Genomic DNA, 20,237 nt, shown 5'->3' on the forward strand with positions numbered 1-20,237 from the left:
AAATCCCCAACAAATAACCACACAATAGAAGAATAAGAATAACACTAAGATTTAGATCCGGATAATGCCAACTCTTATAATATAATCATAAGATTTACTAGCATCGTCTATGGGAAAATGATTTCATGAAAAACAACTAAGAGATGACTTATATATAAAATACAAATGAATGAAGGTTCAATGAGTGCTAAAAGAGTGAAATCAATGTGGGAATCCATACATGTTCAATGGGGCTACATGAATTAAGTACTTACTTTTTAGGACAACAACCAGCTTCTTACTTTTGTCTTATTTCTATTAGGTTTAAGGTCAAAACCCTTCATGGATCTTAGGTGCAAAGTTTTACAAAAGAAAAGAACTTCCCTAAAAAATGTATATATTAGTATAAAATGGTATGGGTCAATCATACTTTTGGTTCTTAGCATTAATAGCCTTGAATTCTAGTCTATACTTGATATGATGGTTGTATTGTTGTTATGCTAGACTTTACACATATTCATAATATAATTCAAAAGTAAAATCTTGCATCTAATTATATAACAAAGGAATCAACTTAATTTAATTATAATAAATTATACTAAATAAACCAAAAAAACCTCAAATACAAGATTGATAATCGTTCATGATAAACATCACATTGAACTAAAAATATATCTTCATAGATATTAAATAACTAATATTTCACAACTTCAAAAATAATTATTAAAAGTATCACACGTTTTAAGCAGTACCATAATAATTCTTCACTTCTTTTTCGGTATAATAATTCTTCACTATTTATTCATTAGAATTTAATTTATTTACCCAACAAGTAATTTGTTCCCTTGGAACAACAGATAATTACAAGAAGCAGACAATTTTTTTTGGCAAATATTTGACTCCAGAACAACTCACACCCACCATGCATATGCAAACACAGTTATTTCTTAAAATAAATTCTATACACAGTACTTTCGTGAGGTACTGAAACCTCCTCGAGATGGAGTATTCTATAATAGCAGCAGACCATCGAAACCGACCATCAATTAATATTTTACTATAGTTACGAAAAAATAATGAGAGCCCACAGCACCTCTGAATCCGCTCACATTGCACACAGTGGTTTATCTTAAAAAACAAATAAATTAAATTCCCAAAGCAGCTGTGGATTTCTGAGGGATCTCGATCTATCCCAAAGTTATCGATCAATCTCGTGAAGTGCCCATGAGTCCCGAGATCCACACCCAACTATACAAAAAGTTAGTGGGGTTCCCCTGAAAAATATCTCAAGGGAAATGAAGGTAACGTGATCAATGTGGGGAGATGGTCAATTGGAGGGGCAGAAAGTGATGGTATAATCGGCATTACTGCAGGTGAAAGTACTGGTGGCATCATCGTAAGCGTAGCTGTAAGCAGTGGGGCAAGCGCTCTTAAAGACCTGAGAATACTTACTGGGAGAGCAAGTTTGAGGGGTGGAATGTTCACCCGTACAGCAATACTCTGCTCTATTGAAAGCGGCACAGGCGCTCTTACACGCAATTACCTCTCCCTTATTATTCTTAACGCAGAGCTCCGCCGGACAACTCGTCCTCAGGTCGCTCACACACCCCGCCGTTCTGCAGTCGCCGGTGCCTCCAACGGCGGCGATGGAGAGAGGAACGTTGTATCCGTCGACCAGGCTCACGTCGTAGAAATCCTTGTCGCCCAGCGTGAACTCTGCCAGGGAAACCGGCGGCGCGCCGCCGGCCTGAGCGCAGCTGAGGACGTTGCCACAGTCGCCTGTAATGCACGGGCCCTTACCGGCGGCATCGAAACTACAGTCGGTTCGGCCCCAGAAGCGACCGGACCAGCCGGTGGATGCTGCGAGCGCAGCGGATTGGCCAGGTGCCAGTGTGAAGCCTCCCTGCCCCAGGACGGAGCTCCCACTGCCCGACAATGTCCCCGGCCAGACTGTGTACGAGCATTTGTTCACCAGCGTGAATACTGTTGCCCCCGCGCCATAAGATCCTGCACATTCAACAATGACAGATTCTTTTATATCAATCATTTAGTAGTTGGGGAGTTTCATTCATTCTTATGGGAGATGGATTTCTATTTTTCAAACTGTAGATCATGATCATGAACTACTTTTAATGGCTCGATACTAAAGATTCTTTTATAATATTGATAAATCATTTACAAGTGGACTCTCTCTAGAGAGTCCAATGTTTCAATTGTAGATCGTCTGCAAATCAATTAACTAAAAGACCTGCTACTTCACATATGTGAACATCGGCTAGAAACAATTAGTGTTAAGTTGAGAAATAGATTTTCGTAAACCACTAATGGTGAGCTAGAGGATCCAATGCTTCATCACTATCAATATTACTTAAATGTAATGAGTGTCGAAGTGTCCTATTTGTTCTTACCAAGAATAGATTCTAATATACGACTACTTATGAAACTACTGATCGCAATGTCACAGATTGATTGATCAAAGTATTCGATAGCTCTTACCGAGTAAAACCATGAATGCCAATGTTGCTACCCTGAGTGAAGCCATGGAGTTGGAGCAAGTGGAACAAGAGAATGTTACAATCTACGACCCACAGAAGTTTATGTACGCATGGATCGATCTGAATGAGCCGTTTTTCCCCTGGTTAGCTGAGCAGCACGCACCAAATGGATAAGAATGGGGAGGTCAGAGGAAGTTGAGGAGGAGTACAAGAAAGGTGAGTTCCTTTAATGGCCGTTTACCCCAACAGTTGGGCAGTCTAATTAAATAATCTGGGCCTTCTTTTCCAATCCACAGCGCTCACGACGTGTTATATTTGTTTACATCCCTCCCAACGGCTCTTTTGGACCGGGACAGCTGGCCAGTGGAGATTTGCATCTTTTAAACTGGTAGGTGCCATTCATTTCCTGCAAACAGGAAATAAAGAGGGTGTGTGTGGTTTTTACGGGTTACAATGCGCTTTTCAAGCCACGAGAATGTGTTGATGATTTGGGTCAGTGCCAGGTGCTCCCTTTCATCAGTAAAGACAAGCAGATTTCTTTTTATTATTATGTGGGGGCCCTGAAGCGTTGATCTGTCGAGTAGATTTGCGGGGAGCGATTAGATTAATTGAAAGTGAAGGAATTATTATGACGTGATAAGAAATAGTGACCGTCCAATATGGGAATCTGTCGACCTGTTCTCTCATGGCGATTTTGGTGCGAGGGGAGTAAAATAGTCGTAGAAAAAGGAGGGAGATTCTTGGCATCCAAGGCATGTCTTATTTATTGGTCAAGTGCATACGTCATTGAGTTCACATTCCATAGATTTGGTAAACGGTTCACGCAGCGTAATGGACGGAGGGCGGTGGGTTTATTCAAACGGAGGTGCAACATGGATTTTTATAATTTACGTGCTTTTTAGCTCTCTTCTCCACCTGATTTATTCCTACCTACTTACTCTAACCTAAGATTGAGTAGGATTTAAATATGCTTTTAGAATGGTGGGATTTATTGTATTAGGTCAAACTTGAGAAAAGATTATCTCGAGTTGTCTAAAGTGACTACTTTTTGGTGTGTGGTCAAAGGTTCTAAGACCCATTTTCTTTTATCTCAATCTATACAAAACTGATTTAGCGAAGGTAGTTCTAAAGATCAAAGTCTAAAGGCAACTCACCTAGGATGATATGTTTATTTGTCAAACTAATGTTTTCACTTGACCCCTTCTATTAATTTGTGCAGTTTCTAAAATTCTAAAGTAAAGAAAACTTTTTATTTTAAAATTAATTTTATACTGATTTATATCTATTTTTCCATTGGTCCGGTACAACTTCCTGGGGTTTATATTATTTTTTAAGTTAAAAAAAATTAGAAAAATTATCAACAACATTTATTACATTTAATAGGTGTCATTCACACTACCAGACTTTGTCAAAAATGGACACCAACCTCTCCGAATCATATATTTGGCATCCACGTTACAATTTTCATCGCTTGTTAAAGAAGAGAGTATTCTATTATTATTTTTCATTCAATTTGTTTTGTTTTATATGAGAATGGCTAAAAAGAGGAAATTTTTTCCACCAAAATCATGAAAATCATGGAAACATGGCGGCTTATAGAGAGTATTTATTACTTGAAAATATTTAATACGTGTGATTAGTATTTTAAAACAGTGTTACATAGATAGATGTGAATTTTTTATTTTATTTTTTTATTCATAAATAGATGTGAATTTTTATTCATTATGATTGCTGATATATTAAATGAAATTAATTTTTAAATTAAAAACAATTAACAAGCCTATCTCACATTTGTTTAATAATGTTCAACATTTTAATAATATTATTGTTAAATTAAATTAGTTCAAAACTTGAAAAAGAATAATTTCAGTTAAAATAAATTAATTCATTGAAATATTAATTAATGCAAAGTACCAATTTAAACTTTTATAAGTCTTTTGTTTCTAAATTTTATAAAATATTCTTATACTAAAACAAAGCTTTTTAATCTAATCTTACTTATTATTATATTTAATATAGAACATAAAATAAAACATATTCTTCTTTGTAAAAAAATTAGTCAATTATTTTTTTACAAGATGACATACATTCTGGGTTTCCTACACTTGAAAACTAAATAATCTAGTATTGAAATTTTGACAACTAACTCATGTTAACCAAAGGAAATTTTGTGTGACCAAACTTATCTTAATACCCAAAAAATAGTTTTTCCATTTTTAAATTGTAGAAGGCAGGACTCAAGCTCCCCCAGAGCTCTTGTTTTATTTGCTTTAGAAAAAGTAAAGTAGTCTTTAAGTGTTTCTGCAATACATATGAGATTATTCAATGAATAAATAAGTGATTGGTAATAGATTTAGTTTTTTTTTCTAGTTTCTCTAAATTAAAGTATTCTTTAAGGTGTTTCTACAATACATATGATTATTAAATGAATAAATGGTTGATTGTTAGCAGTGTTAGGATAAGACAAATGATTTAGGATGGTATGTGTTGGTGTTTTGAAACAACACAGTTTCAAATTACCCCGATGAGAACAAGATACATCTAGGGGTAGCTACTTCCCATCTTCAACATACTCTTTCAGACATCGGGCCAACTATAAGGCTAGACCCTTCTTCTACTTCAGGGTCTGCAAAACCTAGGCAAGCGTACCTATTAGATTCTTCATATGGTACCAATTGTCAAAGCATAGAGTGGACCTAAATAAACTGGATAAAAACCCTTAATCTTCTAATACTTAAGTAAAGATCTCAGTAATGAAATAGCTAGTAACATGACCATAGAAATTGATAAGTGAGGGCATTTTTTTCAATTCTTCAACATTAAAGGGAAAGATATTTGATTAATGATGTTGATTTCAACAAAACCCCAAATATGCAGTAGTAAGAACAAATTTGATCCTATAGTTGATCAGTGCCTTATCTATTGGGCAATTCCATAAATTAAACACATACATATGTGATACCAATGACATATTCCATACATCACGATATCAAATCTGTCTTATCACTTTGTGAGTTAGATATTGGTGTTCATAAAAACTTCATTCTCATGAAATATCCTTCTCAAAATAACCAACAACCCTATCAAATACATCAAGCATTTACTTGGCCCTTTGTTCCAACAGCAAAATATATCAGGCATACAACCTTAAGGGGATGCAAATAGGTCTTAGTTCTTTGTCCCTAAACCACATAAGATTGCAGATTATAGAGATAGGAGACGAGAATCAAAATGAAACTAAGAGATTCCCGCTCATTAGTATTCATTTCTTTGAAATTATACATTCAGATGCATGTAAAACAATTCATAAAACTACTAAGTAGATTAGAACTAGCTATATTATCTTTACTATTGTTGTTCATACAAGAGAAATATGCTAAAGAATGTGGTAGAATCACAGTTCTAGATCCAATAATGTGGTCTCATAGACAAAACTAGAACCAACAATGTGGTATCACACTGAAAATTGTCAACCCTTACAATGGATGAGAAAGAGAAATATATAGAATAAAAATAGAATCCCAGAGATGATCTAGAAATGACATGTGTCCAGTTAAATCTTCATTCTTGCAGTTGTAAAACATCTCTCATCCTTCTAACCACGAGATCTGATTTGGTTTTCATCATTATTTTGTAACAAACCCGAAATATTTCTTCTTTAATGATGAAAACCCTTGTATTACCAAAATATCTAAAGTGCGTGATAAAACGCTGATGATACCTTGATTCAACTAATTTGGATGTGACAAAACTTGCCCATAACTACATTCATGCTACCTTTTATGTTCGCTTAGTTCATCATTTCATTAAAAATCAAACCTGAACTGCCCCAACTGAATGAAACTAAAAATTGGGTACTTGAGGCAAATCCTTGGATAACTTGAACTACTGACCTCTTATGCAAAAACAAACTCCAAAAATAGAAAGCTCATTCTCTCTCAATTCTGGCGATATATAATATTGTTATAATTAGCTTATCAAAAACACCCAAAATTTTAGTTTGAAAACATGCTCCTACTAAGGCTTTGAAATTGCACTTGGTTACAAATATTAAATATTTTTCAAAGTTTCAACTATAGGATAAATTCAAATTTTATTTAAAACTGATTCTGCACGATCAAAAGGGAGAAAACATTAAAAAATATTTTTTTATCCATGTGCCTTTTTCCTTCTTATTTTCCATCTGGGTCAAACATGTTTGACTAGCCCTACCACGTGTCAAGTTTTGATTCGCTAATTCCTGCATAGTCACCTAACACCTACCACTTGGGTGCCACATGTCACCATCTCATTGGTCGCCTATCCTGCCATGGCATTGTGCCATGTCATTGGTTGCTATGTCATTATCCAAGTTAGCATTTGCCATGTAATTGTGACATAGTGATCTTGCGACATGTGTCACTTTAGTCCATGTCAGCACCTCGGGAAGTGTGTTGTGTCTAAAGCATCTGCCACAAGTCAATTTCTAACTCGTCAAACTCAGCCCAACTGGCACCAAATCACTACCATGTGTCATCCTCTAGTTGGTCCATGGGTGCCTCATCACTACTAATGTCATTGGTTGCCATGTCGCATGGTTATCCTCCTTACGACTTTCCTTGGCAACATGGTGACAATCGTTCAATCTGACACATGGCATGATCTGGTGCATTTGCTCTATCTCAATCCAGCTAGCTCCATGTCACTGCCACTTGTCATTTTTTAGTTCGTTCTTCAAGCTACCACATGTTGATTTTCGATTGGTTGAAATTCCAAGTCGTCGCTAACATCAACATGTTATTCAAAATTTTGGTGTGGTTGCCTCTAGCTCACCATGGGCCCACACAATCATTCCTCACATCTCAAAAGGCATTGTCTTAATAGGCAACATACAATGTAAGCATTGAGATATTTAAAAAGGTTAAAAGTCCATTGCTTGAGACAAGTGGGATAAAACTTTTAAAACTGTGATGTTCCCTTTTCTGAAAGTGAATGAAACAAGGGGCAGCTCTACATCTAAATACCATCCTCACTTACCTTGTTGATATTCATGCTGGAGGCATTCATGTATAGGTGTAATATATGCTCATTCTGCCACCATTTTAGATCTTCATAAACTATATCCATGATCACATAATCACTAGATAAGTTCTACTCGCAGCATGCAAATTCTCAACATGAGCTACCACATAGGTTTCCTTACACTTTCTCCAATTTGTGAGACTCTCGAGAAGGATACCAACAAGTATGGTCGACAACTTCAAAATATCATAGTGCAGGAACTGGCGGCATAGAGACCATGAGATTTCCCCCGTATCCACCTTGGAACAAAAACCTCCTGCATCAAAGTTTACACATCATTCTCAGACGTTAGCTTTCAAATGTGATCTGTAATTTTTCCACCATAGCATACGTCTGCAATTCTTGTCACTCACAAGGCTACCGGCTTGGTAAGGAGATAGAACTACAACACATTTGGGCTCGAGATCCTCCTTTGCTCGTGGAAGTCCTTCACCATCATGGACTGTCGTGGACTCTCCCTCGACGGCTCTAATTTCTCTATGCATACTTGGTTTGGAATGAATTTTAAATTCATCCTTCACAACAATTCCATACTGCTTCTTTCACTTCCAACCGCAACTCCTAATTTCTTCTTATGTCACTTCCTTGCAACGCCCAACATGGTCTTCACTCACATGCACACTGAGAAGGGGACATAATCGAATGCACAAAGTCAATTTTCCTATAACCTTTACAATCGTGATTGTCATGTTGTCCTACTCTGTGACCAAAAAAACATTAATTAGCTCCACTTACGCCTAGTAGGGAATGCTTATTTGGAAGTGCGGATTATAATCTTTGGTTTTTATTGACATCTTTCTGCCTTATTTTAAACTCAGGCTGTCCTTCATTGCGCCCTCCAAGAATGCCTCAAATACTTCTATATTTTAACAAGAGGATACTTGCAACCATACAACTTCCTTCATAATGGAGAATGGTTTAATCAGCTGTCGTGAAGCTCCAGTTTAGGTTCATGGAAGCCTTCTTTACACATTTTTTGTATGATGCAAACCTTCTGCCGCCACTTGGTAATTGCCACACTGCCCTCACAAACTAGCCCTTTAGGATAGCCTTTGTCTTGTGTAAGGCATATACATGCCTTCTAAGTCTCTTTCTATTCACTTCTGTAGCTTAGTAATATATCAATTTGGAATCCTTATTAAAATAAAATGATTTCAATCATTCGAGAGATATCTCCAAACATTAAATACATCCACGGCCCTCTAGGGTGGAGGCAACAAAATTATAACTCAAATTCCATGATGTTATCTGAAACTTTCTCTCAACATGTGATGTAATAAAAAGTGCCATAATTTCATCTGGAAATTGATTCACAACCAATGCAAGATCCAATTCCATAGTGAGTTTGTGGATTCTAAGGCTTCTAAAGGTAAATTTAACTCATCAAATACCTCTCTCATATGGAATCTTGATCATTTTACTAATCAAAAGTTTAGGTTTCTAAAACTCAACAAATCACACATTGGGAATGAATCCTCTTTTCATCGAATAGCAACACTTATGATTTCAAATCAATCCATCAATCTAAAGCAGTCAGTCAGACCCCAAAATAGGTCCAACTAAACAAATTTTCTTTTTTGAACAACTGACACCTCAAACTGATTCATTAATCATCTAATACTGATTTGATTGAAATTCAATCATTGTCGCATCATTTGTGAAGAACCTCCTTATAGCAATATCGTGAGAATGCTCGAAATAACAGAATACAAAGTGATAGCAGAACTCAGAATGAATCTACTAATCGCAGGCCACTTCGAGGGGGTAACCTCCTTTGAGCAAGCTCAATACAATAAATTCGTTCGTGCCCATCAAGGGCCTCAACCTATTCTTATATACTGAGTACGATCTAGAAAAGTAATACTACCTATGCATGTGGGATAATAAAATACACTCACGGGACGACTTACAAAGCATATGCGTCCAACAACACTACTCTAACAAAATAAACAGAAGGAACACACAGGTTCCTAACATCCCCTCTCCCTTAGAAAAAAGCTTTGTCCTCAAAGCTTAAGGTGTGGAAATTGTTGTTGAATCTGAAGAAGGGGTTCCCAGGTAGCATCCTCTGGTTGCATGCCATGCCACTGAATCAAGACCTCAGAGATGGAGCGAGAGCCAAGCTGGCGAGTGCGCTGGTCAATGATTGCCACCGGCTCCAGGATAATGGATCCTTCCGTATCCATTTCAGGGAGAGTAGTTTGTGCTCTGACAGTGGTACCCAGAACTTTCTTTAGACAAGAAACATGAAAGACTGGATGAATGCGGGAAGAAGGAGGAAGTTCTAGTTTATAAGCAACTGAACCAATCTTCTGCAGAACCTTATAAGGCCCATAAAATTTTGGGGCCAGCTTATGACGCCCTTTCAGCTTTAGGGAGGATTGTTTGTATGGCTGTAGACGAAGAAAAACCATATCCCCAACTTGAAATGAGCGCTCAGAACGGTGTTGATCTGCTTGCTGTTTCATCCGATTACGGGCCATGTGAAGATTATCCTGTAAGGTACGAAGAATCTGATCCCTGCTGCGGAGAACTATGTCAACTGCCTGGACTGGTGAGCTGTTGGGAGTGTAGGGAAGGAGCACTGGAGGTGCCTGACCATAGACTGCTTCATATGGAGTCATTTTAGAGGCAGTGTGGTAAGAGGTATTGTACCACCATTCAGCTAAAGGGAGCCACTTGGCCCACTGATGTTGTTGTTCGGAAGTGAAGCAACGAAGATAAGTTTCCAAGCATTTATTGACAATTTCAGTTTGACCATCAGTTTGTGGGTGATAGCTCGAACTCATCTTCAGTTTGGTGCCAATTTTCTGAAACAGTTCAGTCTAAAAATGACTGGTAAAAGTTGCATCACGATCAGAGACAATGGAAGAAGGGAGTCCATGAAGACGAAATATCTGGTCCATGAAGATTTGTGCAACAGAGGAGGCAGTATAGGGGTGGCTGAGGGCACAAAAATGACTATATTTCGAGAGACGATCAACCACAACCAAGATCACTGTCTTGCCACCGGATTTAGGAAGCCCTTTAATGAAATCCATAGAAATATCAGTCCAAATCCGTGTAGGGATGGGCAATGGTTCGAGCAAGCCAGGAAGGAGGGTCGTTTCACCCTTGTGGCGTTGGCAAGTATCACATTCAGCCACCATCTGTTGAATCGTCTGTTTCATCCCTTTCCAAAAGAAGTTTCTCCTTGCTCGCTCATAAGTTTTGAGGAAGCCTGAGTGCCCTGCTGAAGGAGAAGCATGGAGTTCATAAAAAATAGCCTGATGTAGAGCTGGGTTCTGAGGAAGCACTAGCCGACCCTTGTATCGAAGAGAAGCACCATCCCAAGAGTAATGTGGTATAGCAGAAGGATTATTGGCTAGCTGGTGAATGATTTGAGATAAAGAAGAGTCACTGTCATAGCCCTGCTGAACAGACGCTAACCAATAGGGAATGGGCATAGAAATAGCGGAAAGGGAAGCTTGATTATCAAATGTGCGAGAAAGAGCATCTGCCACAATATTCTCCTTACCCTTCTTGTAGGTGATCTCATAATCATACCCCATGAGTTTGCTGACCCATTTCTGTTGTGTAGGAGAGGATACCCGTTATTCCAGGAAGTATTTCAGACTTTGGTGATCGGTTCTGATGCAAAAATGACTCCCTAAGAGGTATGGCCGCCACTTCTGTACAGCATGCAAAATAGCCATCATTTCTTTTTCATAAGTAGAGAGGGCTAGATTCTTACCAGAGAGGGCTTTGCTAGTGAACGCAATAGGATGGTCATCTTGCAGGAGAACAGCACCCAATCCATTGCCGCAAGCATCACTCTCAATAGTGAAGGGTTTGGAAAAATCTGGCATCGCGAGAACAGGTGTACTGCACATAGCCTGTTTCAGTTGTTCAAATGCAGTCTCAGCAATAGGGGTCCAGGAGAAGGCATCCTTTTTTAACAGAGCTGTCAATGGTGCTGCAATTTTCCCGTAATTTTTGACAAACTTGCGGTAGTAGCCAGTCAACCCCAAAAAACCCCGAAGGCTCTTGAGAGTTTTAGGATGCGGCCAAGTTTTCATGGCATCTATTTTTGTAGGATCCACCCGCACTCCATGGTGTGCAACAATATGCCCGAGATACTCCACTTCCTCCTGGCCAAACACACATTTAGATAGTTTTGCACAGAGTTGATGATCAGAGAGAAGTTGCAAGACAAGCTCCAGATGATGGAGATGCTCAGCCCAAGTTTTGCTATATATGAGGATATCATCAAAGAAGACCAGAATGAATTTCCGGAGGTATGGTCGAAATATGTTATTCATCACTGCCTGAAATGTTGAAGGAGCATTCGTGAGGCCAAAGGGCATGACTAAAAATTCATAGTGACCATCATGTGTGCGGAAGGCAGTTTTAGGTATATCCTCCTCATTAACCCGAATTTGATGATACCCAGAACGAAGATCTAACGTGGAGAAAAAATGAGCCCCATGAAGTTCATCAAGAAGTTCATCAACAACTGGAATGGGAAACTTGTCTTTTATAGTGAGATGATTAAGTGCTCGGAAATCAATGCAGAGTCGCCATGACCCATCTTTTTTGCGAACAAGCAGAACTGGAGAAGAAAAGGAACTGGTACTAGGGCGAATAATACCTTGCTTCAGTAAGTCACGGACAAGTATCTCGATTTCGGTCTTCTGATGAAATGGGTAGCGGTAGGGCCTGATGTTGGGCGGAACACTGCCAGGAAGGAGCTGAATACGGTGGTCCTCTGGACGAGAAGGAGGTAATCCCACAGGTTCAGCAAATATACCAGAATACTTGTCCAAAATGTGTTGGAGATCGGCAGGAGTGCTAGAGACTGCTGATGGCTGCATCTGAATGGAATGGAGCTGAGCGATGACACCATGTGAATTCTTCTTAAGAAGTTTTTCCATACGGTGTGAACTGATGATGCTGAGAGACCCTGGTTGTAAGCCTTTCAAAGTGTGTTGGTGCCCCTCGGCTGAAAACTGCATCCAAAGTTCAGCAAAATCTCAGAGAATGGGGCCAAGAGTGCGTAACCATTGGGCACCCAAAACCACATCACAGCCACCTAAGGGTAAGGCAAACATGTCAGAGCGCATGTTATAATCTCCAATAGAGAGACGCACATTGCGACATTTCCCTTTACAAGGTAAAGTGCCCCCATTGGCAATCATGACTTCAAAGCTAGAGCAGGGATGGATAAAGCAATCAGCCTGTTTGGCTATTCGTGGATCAATGAAGTTATGAGTGCTACCAAAATCAATGAGTATAGTAAGAGGGATCTTCTTGAAGAAACCCTGGACCCGCATGGTTTGTGGAGTAGTGACTCCTGCCAAAGCATGGACAGATATCTCTGGTGGAGCTTCTGGTGAAGGAGGTTCAGGCTGGTGAGGCTCAACCTCATCATCCACTGTTTCCTGAGCATCTACATATTCTTCCAGTTCCGGTGGAGAATCCACATCCAAGAGATAGAGCTTTTGCTGAACACATCTATGGCCCCGAGACCATTTCTCATCACAATTATAACAAAGCCCTTTGTCTCGCCTGACTCGCATCTCTGTTTCAGACAAGTGCTTGATCGGAGTAGTTCTGGGAGCTGGTATGACTGGAGGGTTGTGAGAACCTGTATTTCTGAATGGAACAAAAGTAGATCTGGAGCGTTGTAGAGCACTAATCTTGTCTTCTGCTAACTTAGCCAACCCAAGGGCTTCCATCATTGTAGTAGGTCGAAACATTTTGACTTCTGAGCGAAGTGCATCCTTCAGACCACTGACAAAACAACTACGGAAGAATTCATCAGACAAGCCCTCTGTGTAATTAGCTAATTTTTCAAACTCTGTCTGGTATTCTCTTACAGTGCCTGTTTGACGCAGTTTAGTGAGTGCTCCTATGAAATCATCAAAGGAACTAGGGCCAAAGCGCTCCAAAATGAGGGTGCACAATTCTCTCCACATTGGGCCTACATTAGCCTTGATGTACCAACGGAACCATTGAAGAGCTTCATGTTCCAAATGAAAAGATGCAAGGGAGACTTTGTGGTTATCCAAAGTATTATGCAAGCTGAAATACTGCTCTGCCCTATAGATCCATCCAGTCGGATCAGAACCATCGAAGCGTGGAAAATCAAGCTTTGGTCCACGGAAATTGCCAGAAGAGGACCCAGTATCTCCTGAATGGTTTCAACTCATGGCTGATTGCTGAAAGTTAAGACCCAGAATTTTGTCATCCAGATCTTGAAGTTTGGTTTTGAGGGATGCAATTTCCTCTTCCATGATTTTTGCTCCTGTACGCGTAACAACCATAAAACAAGGTTTTTTTTTTTTTTTTTTTTTTTTTTTGGAATGGGTAGAAGATGAGAAACAAAAACTTTTTTAGTTACGGCAAACTTGGATTTGGGTAAAACTCATATAAGAAATGGGTGTTCGACGGGTGGTAGGAGACTATCTGGGGACAAGGGAAAAAGAAAAATGAGGGTTTCAAGGGTAAGGAGGCGAAATGAGGCGAACAGTCCAAGAGGGATAAGGGAGCAAAATGAGGAATTGAATCTTGTGGCTCAGTTTGGTGGCGATTGGATGAGAGGTGAAAAAGATAGGGCAAACCCTAAAATTAGATAAATGAGGGATTTAGGGCTTTGATATGTAAAATTTGGGGTTGGGTCGCCAAGGAAAGAAGTATGCGAAATGATATTGCAGACGTTCTGCGGAAGTATGAGCAGAAACAGAAAGCAAACAAGGAAGCTACGACTAAAAAACAGAAAAATTTTTACTCTTTTTTTTTTTTTTTTTTTGAACAGTCGACTTAGAAAAATTCACTCACAGACAGAACAAGTGAAAAGAGTTATTGCAATAACAAGAGATATTAGAAGTGAGAGGAACCTGAAGGCCACGACAGAAAAAAAAAAATTTGATGTAATTTCCACCCAACGAGCCCAAGAGAGTGCTCTGATACCAGATGTGAAGAACCTCCTTATAGCAATATCGTGAGAATGCTCGAAATAACAGAATACAAAGTGATAGCAGAACTCAGAATGAATCTACTGATCGCAGGCCACTTCGAGGGGGTAACCTCCTTTGAGCAAGCTCAATACAATAAATTCGTCCGTGCCCATCAAGGGCCTCAACCTATTCTTATATACTGAGTACGATCTAGAAAAGTAATACTACCTATGCATGTGGGATAATAAAATACACTCACGGGACGACTTACAAAGCATATGCGTCCAACAACACTACTCTAACAAAATAAACAGAAGGAACACACAGGTTCCTAACATCATTTAAGACTGATCTCCAAACTTTCCTACAAATAATTAGTTGTGTGCCAAGAGGTCCTTTGACTAGCTTTAAAAACTGATCCAAACACCTAATCGGGCTTTGAAAATAGATACACTAATTCTTTATTCCACATACTTTTACCTTGTCAAATAATGTCTCATGATGAATTCTCAGTCAAAAGATATTGAATGTAAAAGTTACCTTCTCAGAACTACCTGCAAGAAAACATGTCAGAAAATAATAAATCACATTTTATTTTGGCTTCAAAAACTAGGTAAATGGATACTTGGAGGCATGAAAACTAGGGCATTGGTTCATTGTCATGAGGATAATTTAAATCTGTGATTAGGGCTCATGACAAATAATGGGAAAAATTTGGCGAGTGGTCAAAGTGGGTTACTCAGAATTGTAGAGTTGGAAACAATGGCAAAAAAATATTTTTTGCAAAATGGAATGGACCTGAGAAAGTGTGCAAACAGATTCATCAAAATTTGCAAACTAGCACACTTAAAGAATTTTTAGAGGAGAATACAACAATATAATCCATTCAATCTCACCTATCATGAATTCAGATTTATGACATCACGAACAAGGGTACCGACCAATTTGCACCTTTTGACACCAATAGAACTTTATAAATTGCATTTGGAATCACATTCAAAAATTGACCAAACAAATTCGTCAAGATCTCAAAATTGAAACATAATAAGTCTCTAACCTCTAGAATTCAATACAAAAGTAAATTTTTTATTTTTGTCAACTGGGTCAAAGTTATAACAAGTCAAATAGCACCTCCCAAAATTCTAAACAATTTGCATCAACATGACAACAACAAATGACCAACTTTGAGGAATTTAAAACCTAGTCAAAAACATATCAAAATGACTCAAAATCTAAAACATAGGTTCTTTGGTATAGACACTAAACACTCTCAAAGTAGTGAGTCATGAAACATTACTAGGTTCAAGATGTTCAATTACAAACATGGTCTCATGTCGTTGTTTGACACAACCAAAAATGCAGATTTGAACATTCCTCAAAACGAAACTTCACAGAATGATTCAGAATGGCAGTATATCTTCATGGAATGAGTAGATATGTTGAATGCAAGGTGTTAGAAACATTAAACACCTCTTATAGTAACATAGTAAAAACATGGGAATGGGAGCGCATGTTCAAATTTCAAATCTAGAGACGGGCAGGAAGTCACAGGGAGGTGGACCTCGGTCACCAGGCACGCAGGAGGAGATCCAAGCAGGCAGCGGAGAGGAGTCAAGAGATGGGGATCCACATTAGAAAATTCTAGGGAATCTCCCAAAGAAATGGGCCTCACTCTTTGGTGTCAAGCCATCTAGTAAGTCTTCTTTTCCTCCGATTAAGGTTGTGTCAGGACTGGAAAAGGGATCTTACGCAATTGCTATTTCAGACGAGATTGTTGACCATAACATTGCCTCTATGGCCTCAATTCTCATCGAGAAGTTCATTGGACGAAGACCAAATATTGATTTGGTTCAGGCCTACACTTTGAAAAAATGGATCTTGAAAGGTCAGGTCAGTGTTACAGCAATGGCTAAGGGTTTTCTCTCTTTTGAGTTCACCTATCAAGAGGACATGGCTGACATTCTGTGTGAAAGCCCCTAGAACTTTGGGAGGGCCACCCTGATGCTTCAAAAATGGTCGTCTAAATCAGACTTAAACGAATCATTCCTTCAACAAGCTCCAGTATGGGTCAGACTCCCTGAGCTGCCATTGGAGTTCTAGAATGAGGATGTCTTTAAGGGAGTGGCTAGCTCTTTCAAAGAGCTTCTCTCCATCGACCCTATCACAGCTTCTAAGAGTAGGCTGACTTATGCAAGGATCTGCGTAGGTGTGAGGGAAGGGGATGATATGCCTGAAGTGGTATGTTCTCAGTCCAAACTTGGCACTCATATCCAGCAGTTGGACTTTGAGAGTGTCCCTTTTGGGTGTTTTCACTGTCTAAAAACAGGTCACAAGGATTTTCAGTGCCCGAAAGCTAAAACTGCTAAGAAGCATAATCCTCCTTCTTCTTCTCAAACGAGGATGAAGAAAGTTAGGAAAAAGAAGACCACTGAACAAGGCCAGAAGAGCCTTTCTACGGAGACCTAGAATGTAGCAGATGCTCCTAAGATGACAAACCAAGAGCCTCAGGGCAGGACAAGCAAAGAAGGAGAGTCAATCAAGTCAGGACTGAGTTCCTCTCTACCTTTAAATGCTTCCCAACAGATTGAGGAAGACCATGTCAAGGAAAGGACCCTCATGCCTAGAGAAGAGGAAGGTAAGGTTGTCCCGCAAAAAGGTTTTCAAGAGTCTGGTATGGACCTTTTCCCCAACAAGGAAGAGCCGGATCTAGGCTCCACAAAAGAGGTAAAGGAAAGAAAAAATAAGAAAATTATCATCTTTCAGGACCCAGAGGAAAACTTGGTTTCCACCAGAGAAGCAGTGACCAGAACATGAAAAAAGGAGGACTTGTTGAAAGATCCGGACCAAAGGGTAGATCTTCTCAGCACCCCAAGGAATGGTAATAAGGCTTCTAGATCCTTGAAGTTTGAAAAGAAGGGAGAGATACCCAAGAAGAATCAAATCAGAGATCCGTCTAAGGCTTCTCCTGCGATGACCAAGAGCAGTTGCAAACTAGATGTGGGCTCTACTACCAAAGCAGGCAAAAAATTAGAGAGGGAGTCCAGAGAAGAGGAGACTAGAAGATGCTTGGCGAGTGGGCATCAAAGCACTCTGAAGGATTTTTCTAAGAGTAAAAAATGAAGATCATCTCATGGAATATTAGGGGCCTAAATGGCGCCCATAAACAGGAAATTATTAGGAATCTGATTAGAGACCATAGACAAGACATTTTGATGATCCAAGAAACAAAAATGGAAAAGGATTCTTTGAGAAATATAAAATTCAGTAACCTGATGAGCGGAGAGGCTTCAGACTCTAATGGAGCCTCTGGGGGCCTGCTGACATTATACAAGACAAAACTTTTCAGGGTGGAATCAATTTTCAATGAAGGTAACATTCTTTTTTGTATAGTGTTCCATATCCATTCCAATGAATTTTGGTTCTTGCTCAATATTTATGCTCCCAATAACAACAGAGATAGAAATTCCTACTGGTCTAGAGCAGAAGGGTTGGTACAGAATAGTAACATGAAAAAAGGAATCATTATGGGAGACTTCAATACCCCTCTTCTGGACAAGGAGAAGAAGGGTGGTCTACTTAGTACTGGGATAGCAAGCATGACCTTTCTAACTTCATCAATGGATTGGCTTTTCTGGATCTGGACCTATTGGGAGGTGACTTCACTTGGTCCAATAAATGGTTAGGCAAGGATTGTATTCAGGTTAGACTGGATAGAGCCCTCATTTCTCCTGATTGGCTACAGTCCTCCTCTTGCAAGTTAGCTCTTTTTCCTAGAGTTGGGTCTGACCACTCACCCATCTCCCTCTTGATTGTTCCTTTTGATCCCTATAGACCTCCTCCCTTCCATTTTGAGAAAATGTGGACCTCCCACCCTGACCTTTTAGAAAGAATTAAGGTCTGGTGGAGCATAGATGTGGAAGGCACCGCAATGTTCAGGGTGGCTAAAAAACTTAGTAATGTTAAAAGGATGGTAAAAGTGTTAGATTATGGTGACTGATCAGGAAAGTACTGTAAAAAAATTTGGTTCGTGGCCAACGTTGTAGCCGACATATGGCTAACATGTTGTAACCCTAAAACGGATAAAATACTTGTATAAAAGGGTTTAAGGTTAGGTATTTTCATTATGTTGTGATGTGAAATTGCTTATTGTGGTGGTATTGAGCTGTAAGGGATTACGGACTGTAATCAGGTTGTAATCACTGGATTGTAATAAGATCATACTTGTTGTTTGGTAGACATAGCCTAGGTATTGGGTGAACCACATTAAATCTTGGTGCCTTGTGTTCATTTCTGTGTGATCTATTATTATTTTTGTTATTGGTTATTTTTGCATGTAGTTTTTATTCATGTCTGTGGTTTATCCTAACAAGTGGTATCAGAGCCTAGTTGTTTTTCCAGTTATCCTCTGCAGGAAAGTTTCATGGTTGAGTGGGAGTCTCACAGTTTCAAGTGAGAGCAATGGAAGATGAGGGTAAGTTGAGGGTTGATAGGTTTAATGGGCAGAACTTCCAGTTATGGAAGATGCAAATGGAAGACTATATGTATCAGAAGGATTTATGGAAGCTGTTGGAAGGCAAAGCCAAGAATCAGGGAACTATTTCAGATGTTGAATGGGATCTTTTGGATAGAAAGGCACTCGAAAGCATTTGGTTATGCTTGGCACCATTAGTGGAATTTAATATTACAAAAGCAAAGATGACAGAAGAGTTGATGAAAACCCTAGTGACACTGTATGAAAAGCCCTCCTCTTCAAACAAGGTATTTCTCATGAAGCGTTTATTTAATATGAAAATGGCAGAAGGTGGATCTGTTGCAGATCATTTAAATGAGTTTAATACAATTACTAGTCAGTTATCTTCTATGGGTATCAATTTTGATGAAGAAATTAGGGCTCTCTTGATTTTGTGTTCTTTGCCTGAAAGTTGGAATGGCTTGGTAATGGTTGTGAGTAATTATGTTCCTAGATCTAGTACCCTAAAATATGATGATGTGATCAATGTTGTTTTGAGTGAGGAAACTCGTAGGAAATCCTTAGGTGGATCTACATCAGGAAGTGCTTTGAATGCACAAAGCAGGGGCAGAACGACTGAGAGAGGAAGTAACTTTAGAAATCGTGGGAAATCAAGAGGAAAGTCAAAAGGGAAGAGGTCTCAATCGAGAGGACCGAACGACTGCTGGTACTGTGGGAAACCAGGGCACACAAAGAAAGATTGTTGGAATCGAAAGAAAAATGAAGGAGATAAATCTGATGGAGACAAGGAGGCAAATGTGGTAAGTAACAAATCTGAAGAGGATACTTTGCTTCTATCTTTAGAAACTGTTGATGATTCATGGGTTTTAGATTCTGGTGCTTCATTTCATGCTACACCTCATAGAGGTTATTTCATTGATTATGTCCAAGGGGATTTTGGGCTTGTTTATTTGGGGGATAATGAACCCTGTCAGATTGTTGGAAAGGGAAAAATTAAGATTAAGTTGCAGAATGGGAATCATTGGCTACTACATGAGGTAAGACATGTTCCAAGGCTGAGTAGGAATTTAATTTCAGTGGGGCAACTCGGTGATGAGGGTTGTGTAGTTACTTTTAATGATAAAAATTGGAAGGTTTCAAAAGGTTCCCTTGTAGTAGAAAAAGGTGTGAAAGTAGGCACCTTATATCTTTGTACAGGTCATATTGTTCCTTCTACTTTGATTGTTTCAGACAGAAATGAATGTTCAAGAACAATTGTTGCAGTTGAGAAGGGAGAACAAATAGCTGTTGTAG

General features: G+C 39.1%; 1 protein-coding gene across 1 annotated transcript; it reads right to left on the bottom strand.

The window, feature by feature from the left end:
• Positions 1-906: 906 nt before the first annotated feature.
• Positions 907-2,887, bottom strand: LOC149535379 (pathogenesis-related thaumatin-like protein 3.5). Its single transcript, XM_089804009.1, has 2 exons — positions 2,476-2,887; positions 907-1,986 (listed from the first exon to the last, which is right to left on the bottom strand). Exons 1-2 carry the CDS (start codon positions 2,519-2,521, stop codon positions 1,307-1,309), a joined length of 726 nt encoding a protein of 241 aa, XP_089660135.1. The 5' UTR covers positions 2,522-2,887; the 3' UTR covers positions 907-1,306.
• Positions 2,888-20,237: the final 17,350 nt, after the last annotated feature.

This window comes from Cupressus sempervirens, chromosome 10 (genome assembly GCF_028749045.1).
Source record: "Cupressus sempervirens isolate cs-2001-9-10 chromosome 10, ASM2874904v1, whole genome shotgun sequence".
NCBI classification, from domain to species: domain Eukaryota; kingdom Viridiplantae; phylum Streptophyta; class Pinopsida; order Cupressales; family Cupressaceae; genus Cupressus; species Cupressus sempervirens.